Source organism: Sprattus sprattus (assembly GCF_963457725.1).
Source record: "Sprattus sprattus genome assembly, chromosome: 10".
Taxonomy (NCBI): domain Eukaryota; kingdom Metazoa; phylum Chordata; class Actinopteri; order Clupeiformes; family Clupeidae; genus Sprattus; species Sprattus sprattus.
This window is the reverse complement of record NC_137908.1, coordinates 5,838,263-5,848,262: the sequence shown is the minus strand read 5'-3', so window position 1 is coordinate 5,848,262 and position 10,000 is coordinate 5,838,263. Positions and strand designations below refer to the sequence as shown.

Sequence of the window (10,000 nt, the reverse complement as noted above, 5' to 3'; positions counted from 1 at the left end):
TTTTTATGTGAAAACAGTACAAAGCAAAGTAATAGAAAAGGATCAAAAGACGACTCAGAACACGAATAAATCTTTTATAAAAATGTGTTGTGGTTGATTTGACTAGCGTAGCGGTGATCGGCTCCTTCTGTCCATCTATCTGTCTGTCTTTCTGTCTGTCAGTCTATCTGTCCATCTTCCTGTCTGTCTGTCCATCTATCTGTCTGTCTGTCTGTCCATCTATCTGTCTGTCTTTCTCTTGCCCGTCTGTCATCTGTCTAATACACAAACCTTACAAAATACGAAAATATACAATAAACACATCCAACAGTAATCAGAAATAGAATATGACACTTCAGTGGAGTGAAACCTGTAGGCAATAATGTGGCAATTCTCAAAGAACAATATACTTTTCTGTCAGTTAAGACAGTAAAGTCTTCTCCCCTCAGTACTCTGGGTATGTAGTCCTCTGCTGAGATTGAAGGGCCCTTATGTTATTGAACATGAAATTATAATGGAAATATAATTATTGTTACAGAGGGCACAGAATATCCTTACACCTCCATCTTACCTAAACTTTTAAATACGTTTCACTTTGAAAGCCTCTACCAGATATCTTAACCGTATGCACAGTGTGCATTTGCTGTATATAATAGTCTCCAATTCTACACTAAAAAAAATCTAGAAACGTTGAAGTGTTTTTTAACCAAATGGTTTTGAAAGGATCCCTAAAAGATTGTTACAAAGCTTTATAAAGGGTTTTAAAGGGTGTGCTCAGCCAGAGAGATCAATGTTCTATGGATTCAAGGTTTCCTCAGGGAAAAGCTCTTCAAGTAGAAATAATATACAAAAAACTCCTATACAAAAACTGTAGTGTAAACATTGATAACATTACATACACATACACACAAACACCTACACACCCACCCACACACACACACACACACTAACCCACTCACATAAGTGTATGATACAAATCTTGAAAACAGTGGAATCATGAATTGCAAGCGTGCACAAAAGAGTTGCTGACACACTCAATGTTCTGCCCACACAATGACAGGAAACGGCCCGTTTCGCTGGATTCTGAGCAGATTCCACTTAGTGACAGCAACATTTAGGAAGTCGTTTGGGAAGAAAGAACCACTGACCTGGCAAAACCTCTCTTGCACAACCATGTTGAAAGCTATGGCGTGGCTAAACATGGCCGCCTACTAATGATAATGTTTCTGGGAGAGACTGATTGTGGTCCTGATCTGGGCCTAAAGCAGGCCGCATGTGGCACAGACCTGTTTGGAGACGCAGCGCCACAGCAGAAGATTTAAAATGTGACATTTACACAGTTTCACACTGAACAAACATCTGGAGGGTCTCTCAGCCAAAGACACGTACAAAAACGAATGCTTCACACAAGTGTGTGTAATGTGTTACTCTTACGATGGCTGCAGCCCCACTGCAAGATTTTAAAATGTTTGGTAGGGATAGAAATGAAAAGGTGCTTATAGATTTTCCATTGCATAAACTATCCAACTAGTTTTTAAAATCCAAAGCAGTTTCCTTTCACTAGTCTAAATTGTATGTAGCTTCCAGAATAAAAGTTTAAGAGGATCGCAATTGTGTTAAACACTGAAGGACTGGTTTATCTACATGTACCATCACTATCCATTCATTTGCCGGATGGTTGCATCCAAAGTGACTGACATGTGATGCACAACAAAAACACACAAACAAAAACATCAACATAGAAAGGAAAGTGCAAGATTCATCATATTAAAATGCCAGAAAATGCCGCCAGGAGACTGGAGGGAATGTGGACGACAGATTCCATTGGATGCCTGACGCAGCTAAAGAGCGGGGAACAGTTCCTTCCTGGACTTGTCAAACTGCCAGTAATTCCATTTTGATGGGACACAAGTCTCAAAACAGGGTATGTAAGCCCCTTGGCATTGGGTATCTACGCACATGGACAGCTGAACTCTACCCACTCACTTTCTTCCTTTCTTTCCCTTTTCTTTCCCTACTAATCAAGACTATCTCCGCCATGGGACGCTGCTGTAGTCTCTCCACCTGGTCTACCTGGAGAAACCCTCGGCCAATTGCACCCACCGCCACTGCATTGCCGTACACTTACTCTACCCCATACCCTATGCTAGCATTTATATACAATATACATTATTGCAACCACTGAAATCCTGTTTCTCTGTCCCTACATCCCTTACCCCTGTAACAGTAACCCTATTAGTACAGTAAACTGGTCTTGCCTGTATCATGTATTTACCACCGGATGTCTGTATACATACTATGTCCAGCGACCAAATGCTGGCTGTGTACAACCCCTATTGTTTACTTTCCCCTTCTGCCACACAACCCTCAATCTTAGTTTTTCTCCAGATTTGAATCATGTGTAGTATATCAATCTTAGTTTTTCTTCAGATTTGAATCATGTGTAGTATATCAATCTCAGATTTTCTCCAGATTTGATTTGTGTAGTATATCAATCTTAGTTTTTCTCCAGATTTGAATCATGTGTAGTATATCAATCAGAATCAGAATCAGAATCAGAATTAGATTTTATTGGCCAAGTAAGTTTGCACAAACAAGGAATTTGACTTGGTTAACTTGCTCTCAGTGTGCTTACACAAAATATACATAACAACACAATACAAAACAAACAGTGCAATGGTCATCCGAAATTTAAGAAAGTATATACAGGAGCTGTGAATTGTTACAACAATAGTGCAAAGAAGAAATGGAGAGTGCACAAAGTGCAGGGATAAATATATATGCTACAGTGGATAAATATATATGCTACTATGGGTTAGTTGTTCAGTAGTGAGATGGCAAGGAGGAATAAACTGTTTTTGTGTCTGGAGGTTTTTGTGAACAGTCTCAGTTTTTCTCCAGATTTGAATCATGTGTAGTATATCAATCAGTTTTTCTCCAGATTTGAATCATGTGTAGTATATCAATCTCAGTTTTTCTCCAGATTTGAATCATGTGTAGTATATCAATCTCAGTTTTTATCTAGATTTGAATCATGTGTAGTAATAGTATCCTCCTGCACTCTGAATTTGTTTTGTTTAGTTTTTTTAGATTTCAGCATACCATTTTTGCATGGATTCCTTCCACTGTCAAGAAATGTTGGTATGCATTGTATTGCGTATCTACATGTTTTAATACAGAAGAAAGACGTCACAAATAAATTGCAATTTGGAGCTGTAGTGAAGGATGACATTTAAAGGGTGAGATGTCAGTGCTGGCAATTACCTAGGCTGCTGAAATTGTACTTATATTATAAATATGCATGCATCATTATATATTGACTTTAATATTCAGTTTATTATGAATTTCAATTTTATATCTGAATTCCATATTATGTACCTCTGCATATCTTAAATATATTGTGTATAATTTCCTTTGTATATGTTGAAGATTAAATCTGCATAGATTCAGATTCTACAGGTGGAAGTTAAACACAATAGAAAATAGCATCCTGATGTCCTTAACGGTGTTGATGATGTCGGTGTCCAAAAAAGCTACAGCACACTTCGGACAGTGTAAGTGGAAAATCAGTGTGAGGGTACCTTTATTCAAATTGCCATCATTTTGTAATCTGTTGGTACTTAAAACGTTGCCTGTACCCATATCTGGAGTACAAGTTTATATGATACATATTTGGAGAAAAACTGAGTTGGTCATGTAGGGACCTGCAGGTGAGTCGGCATGGAATGGCCCATTTGTATTTGGGTAATGAGACTTAGCTGGCGTTAGATAATTCATGAAAATGTATCGTTAATTTGGGAAAATATTTTAACAGATTTTTCTGCTACAAAATGAAAGGCAAAATGGCAGAGCTATGTATTGATGACAAATGTGAAACTGAAGTAATAAGATTACAGATAATAGGCCAGTAAATATGTTTGCTGGATAGAGACGACTAACTAGATTTTCCGCTGAGTTGTTCTCATTCGCACATTACATGTTCTTGTTCTTCCATTCTCTCTCTGAAAGAGATGTCTGTCTGTTTCAGGACCATCTGGCTTTTCCTCAATCATCTCTGCTTGTTTAACGTCTTCCGGTTGCCTTGGTGTTACGCCTTAGGAGTCCACGTCTGAGTGACTGGTGCTGGCGTTGCTCATCTTCCTCGGGTTAGCGTCCTTCCTCTCGACCTCCACGCTGCCCTCCGCAGGGGCCCCTGCCTGCTTTCTCAGGAAACGGGCGACTGCCCTAAAGAGGCTTCTGCGAAAGCCTGGGTTCAGGAAATTGTAGAGTATCGGGTTGATAATGTAGTGGAGGTGGGTGAGGGAGAGCAGCACGTGGAAGGAAAAATACACCATGTGCGTGGAGTTGCAACTTAGTATTAGTGGGTCGAGGTCGTCCACCATTATTAAGAGACCGACGAGGTGGTATGGTAGCCAGCACACCACAAATGCCGCAGAGTAAACGTGAAACATCATCGGGCTCACGCCAATGTATCGTTGAAGCTCTGGTGACACCTTCAGCGCTTTCGCCATGCTCCAGTTGCAGGTGATAATAATGGCCCCGGGGATTAAAAACTGGACGATCATCGGGGCCATGGTGAGGACGACCGACCAGGTGATGTAGTCTTTCTCCGGCATGAGGTAGCAGCCGGGTGAGTGGAAGTCCATCACCTGCACGTGGATCACCAGCAATGGCGTCAGCAGAAGGGCCAAGAGCCAGAACCCGGCGGAGATCAGGGCCCGCCGCCGTTTTTCCGTCGGCCCCCAGGGCCTCGGCAAGGGGCCGCGAGTGACCGCCACGTAGCGCTCCACCGTCAGGTATGCGATGAAGAAGGAGGTGCTGTAGTTGTTGAGCTCGTAGAGGAAGTGCGTGAACCGACACAGGAACTCGCCCCACACCCAGACGTGGTTCAACATGGCCTCCAGGAGGAAGACGGGCATGACCGTCATCACCATCAGGTGCGAGACGCAGATGTTGAGCGTGCAGAAAGTGGTGGGTCTGCGCGAGTGGCGACGCTGCCAGTTGACCCACACGACGGTGGCGTTTGCCACCAGGCCGGCCATGAAGGCGAGGAGGTAGAGGAAGAAGGTGACGATGCGTCTGGACTTGTAGTCCGGTTCCATAGTGCAGTGGTAAAAGATGTCCCAATACAGATCGGTGGCATTGTCGTCAGACATCGTCTGGTCTTGAAAGACAAATGAAAATATGCTTTAACAAGCTGTTAGAGTCTACTATACAAGTGGCTACTCTCTGACCATGTTTTCTTTGTGTGATTATTTACACATTCTTATACTTTTTATTGTCTATATATAATCAGTAACACTACTTAAAGAACTTTTTTTTTAAACTACCATACTGTAAAACTTAAAGCTGACATTGAATAGACCCCTGAGGCAGACAGAGCAGCTCTTGTCACAGTACGTGGATAAACTGATCATTGAAATAAGCCAGTCAAGTCAGACCATAATTCTAGGACAAACATTTTACTACTGCATAATTAATGTTCTGTTATCATAATAAACCATCTATAAGATATTTATAATTCTAAGGTTAGAAAGCAACCATGAGAATGTACCACACACATTTTCAATGTCTAAAAACACATTGATAACCTTAGTCTTGTACTTGCATACAAAAGTACAAATGTATAAGTGTGGCGTTACCCATTTGCTACTTTAAATGTTACCCTATAGAACACTATATTGAATTGTATAGTTTCAATGCATCAAGGGCATGCTATTATAAAGTCTGATCCTAGTGTTTAACATAAGACTTCATTATCTAAAATCACACTTCAGCAATATCATCATTATTACGACAGTATTACTATAACTATTGCTATCATTATTATATATTATTACTTACCAGCTTTCAACACTGTGCTTTCTCTGTGAAAATGGAGAGTTCAGAGCACTTCTAAGAATCTACTAGTCGATTTCGTGAGTCTTTCCACATCTACCTCGTTCTCAAGCTTCTAATGATTCTTCTTTGTGCTCAGTGCAGTATTTCCAGATGATACAATACTAGTGTGGTCTTCTGGAAATGTCCTCGGCGATAGTCATAAGTGCAGTGCTCCACGAAGTGCTGTTTGTGTATTCCCGTGCCTTTAGATTAGAATGAGTGTTCCTTCCAGTGAGAGGGTCGTTTTGACCCAGGTGAGAGGAGGGCAGTGGTGGCTCTCTGGGCTTATGAGCAAAGACTCACGATAAGGGAAACTCACTGGTTGGTCGGGAGACTTGTGGGAGGATGTGCGTCAGGATATAAGGAGTCGTTGGGGAAAGCTGTGAGGACATACTGTGTGAAGTGACATACTGTGTGAGGATGTGGCTCAGGATATAAGGGCTGGTTGGGGAAAGCTGTGCGGACATACTTGTGTGAAGGAAATTAATGAGGTGAGGGGTTGGGGGCCTTGGGATAACGACTACTAAACAAAAAAACTCAAAAGTTCTACTTTCTATATTGCCAGTGATTATTCCCCCCCATGTATAAGAAAGGACTTTGCAGTCAGGATTCCTCCGTATCAATGTTGGTTAAGAGTTATAAGTTAAGAAACAAAAAAACATACACATCAGCATTCCTTATGGTTTACCAATAGCATATAACTATATAACCATAAGTTTCAGCATTATACTGTTCAGCTTGCCTGTGTAGGTGTCCTCAACCTGGCAACCCACATTAGCTTCCAGTCTGAGGAGGAGGAGGAGCTCAATCTGGCAACCCTCATTAGCTTCCAGTCTGGGGAGGAGGAGGAGCTCAACCTGGCAACCCACATTAGCTCCCAGTCTGAAAAGGAGGAGGAGCTCAACCTGGCAACCCACATTAGCTCCCAGTCTGGGGAGGAAGAGGAGTTCAACCTGGCAACCCACATTAGCTCCCAGTCTGGGGAGGAGGAGGAGTTCAACCTGGCAACCCACATTAGCTCCCAGTCTGGGGAGGAGGAGGAGTTCAACCTGGCAACCCACATTAGCTCCCAGTCTGAGGAGGAGGAGGACGAGGGGGGAGTCAAGACTAACACTTGTGGGTTGGCTTCTGATGGCTCTTGTCAACTGTCTAAACGACATACAGTGTTATCCTGATGTAAAGCCCATATTCAAAGTGTCATTTTAGTCCAAATCAACCGCTCAGATTCCCAATAATAGACATTGAAGTCTCACTATGGTACAAGAGTTTCTTTTGCCATTTCTGGATAATGTAAATAGTAACTGATGCCAGTCTATTTTGTGTTTGATTGACAGGTGGTCTAGTTACACCAAAAACAGAAGGAGAAGTGGAATTCCCCCTCATGATGGAACGTAACAGTTGCTTTTTAAAACCACGCATGTTGCACTGGCAACAGTGGTACAGGCTGGCGAAATTGATACAGGAGGTAGAGAAGTCGTTGAGAAAACAAAAGGTTGCTAGTCCCTATCAAGGCGCCCTTGAGCAATACACTGAACCCCTAATTGCTCCTGATGTGCAGTGTGCCATCAGTGTAAAAAATGCAAAATGTGTATACATCCTTGAAAGTCGGTTTGGATAAAGGCGTCTGCTAAATAACTAAATGTAAAATCAAAATCTACTTTTTGTCTAACTTGTTTTATTTGACCGTGTAGGCTACCTATAATTTAATATTGGCCTAGGGTATACATTAGTATATTTCAGGCCATGTGGCTATTCAGACTATTTAGATTGACATATTTTTCTTATTTGAGAAAGAAAATATCAATATAAAAAAATATTTAATGGTGAATTCATCAACTCATGTCACGGACCCCCTGCAATGCCGCTGCGGGCCACTAGGGGGCCACAGACCCCTGGTTGAAAACCCCTGGCCTAGATAATCGACAATAGGCAACATTAGCATATACATGCCAGCTGGTAATGAAGGTGTGATTTTCAATATGACTCAGTGAAAATGTTTAGTTTCTGTACAGATGAGGCATTATGTTTTAACACGAACTGGCATATGGTCGTCTGAAGTTACTGGGTTAAAAAAACCCATCTGTCTGGATTTGGATTTGGTTTGGTACAATTACCCAACGGGCCTGGTTAAAATAGCAATAATATCCCATTTGGATGAGCTAGGTTGACCCAGCATAGGTTTGGTCCTAATTGCTAAGCAGCTGGGTTAAAACAGCACCTGATTTTGCTGGGTCAGTCCCATGGTTACCCAGCAGTTTAGAGTTCCCTCTGCAGCTGCTCTACTTCAGGAAAGAAACCTGCTTGAGAGGTCAGGTCGGATTCTTTCAAATATTCGTAGTTCACAGGTCACACTTTCACTGGCATATCATAGTATACCTGTGTTTTGTATGAACCCATTGTAAAAAAATGTTTTAAAAATGTAACCGCAAAAAATATATACTACTTTCATGGAAACATGGATTCCTCTTTTTAATCAGTTGTAGGCCAATGCAGATGTCTGTTACAGTGTAGTAGTCCACCTGGCTGGACACTGCGCAGATGTAACGCAGTGTGGTCATATTCAAACTTACGTCCATGCGATTGGTTGACATTGTTAGAGACATCTGATAGGCTGCGAGAGAATGTCATTTTGATCAAATGCATTTATGAATCACGCTGTGTCATATGTCAAAAATTTACAAATTAATGCAGGGATATTCAAAGGTGGTGAGAGGCTTGAAAATACACAACTGTAAATAAAGTTTGCAAAAGTTTGTGTTTGCATTTGTGAATCGCAAATTTTGAAACTATTGTAACTTTAATCTAATGTCTAAGTCTAAATTAACTAAGATATCACTCAGAAACATATGGGTGACAAAAAGACAAGATATAACCTTTTAATTCGATATCCCATTTCAGATATCTTCAAACACTCAGTAAATCATTGATATATTATAAATACATCTCACCAGAACATGACTCTCATAACCTGACTGTCACCAAAAGCAGACATCACCTGATCCGTATCCTCACTTCAGACTAGCCTATCCTCACGCCCTTTTCATAACCGCCACCTTACCCTAACCACGGTTCTGATACATGCCAGGGAAGCGGAACACTCACTAGAACTCTAGAACCCTCACTACACTTTGAGCGGATTTGTCGTGGCGTGTGGAAATGGTATGACAGACTGAACTAGCCATCTATTTAGCAAGCTAGCCCGCTAGTAGACTATCCAGTCCCTTGTCTTTATATCTGAACTCTCATTCTGTTAAAGTAAGCCCAGGATTAAACATCTCACGAACCAGGACCAACAACAATCCCTTACAAGACCCTCCAAGGTATTATTTTTAGCAAATGAAATGACAAAACAACGCCATAGTCAGAGACACAAACTGTCAGAGAAGACAACAAACTATCTGATTGGCTACCGCCAGTGAAATGTGCTCCTCATTTGTTTAGGATGAAGATTCACTCTTCACCCACTTAACTCGTCTAAGTCACAACAGCCGGACAGGCGTTTCTCCAACCGAAATGAATGGAAGACTTCGCCTCGCTGGCATGTATCAGTACCCTAGCCCTAACACCAAGTCTGTGCCTAGTCTTCCTATGTCAACAGAAAACAGGTGAATCTTCAATATTACCTTTCTTACAAACAAACAGCACATTGCAGCATACAGCATTACAGCACATAGTGTGTTTTGAAACCATACTCGTGTCAATAACATTAAAATTTAAAATATGAATTGCAATCAATGCTCGCACAATTCTACACAGGTGTTCAGTGGACATCGACACTACAGCAGATGAATCACACATTTTATGTAACGCATGATATGAATAAGCATTCGTTTTCAGTCAATAAATAAAGTCATTGTTGTAGGTAGCAGGAGAATACAACAATGCGATGCGATGTGAGATTGAAGAGCTCAGGCAAAGATGTTGGCGATGAATTCCCGGAAGCGCTTGGCGTACTGCTCAGGGTGGACAGTGGAGATCTCTGCCCCAGCCTAAGTAAGACAAGACACACGTGGACCTACTAATCAATAGTCAATAACCAAATAATCAATGACCAAAACGTGCACCAGTTACTGATACACGGCTCTCATCACATGGGTTCCACACAAAACATTGAAACATCCAATTATAAGAAAACAACACA

The 10,000-nt window shown here is 41.4% G+C and overlaps 2 protein-coding genes across 2 annotated transcripts in view; both read right to left on the bottom strand.

Moving 5' to 3' along the window:
* Positions 1–4,073: 4,073 nt before the first annotated feature.
* Positions 4,074–5,908, bottom strand: LOC308371368 (G-protein coupled receptor 182-like; the record flags this gene model as incomplete). The annotated part of the gene is made up of 2 exons (XM_080846233.1): positions 5,824–5,908; positions 4,074–5,143 (listed from the first exon to the last, which is right to left on the bottom strand). The coding sequence occupies exon 2, from the start codon at positions 5,133–5,135 to the stop codon at positions 4,074–4,076; it is 1,062 nt and encodes a 353-aa protein (XP_080702359.1). The 5' UTR covers positions 5,136–5,143; positions 5,824–5,908.
* Positions 5,909–9,767: 3,859 nt separating this feature from the next.
* Positions 9,768–10,000, bottom strand: part of LOC308371100 (phosphatidylinositol 5-phosphate 4-kinase type-2 gamma-like) — a gene marked incomplete at both ends in the record, with an annotated part of 10,669 nt that continues 10,436 nt past the window's right edge. The window contains one exon of the mRNA XM_080845888.1: positions 9,768–9,848. Coding sequence (XP_080702014.1) covers positions 9,768–9,848 — 81 coding nt within the window. The remainder of the gene's footprint in view (positions 9,849–10,000) is intronic.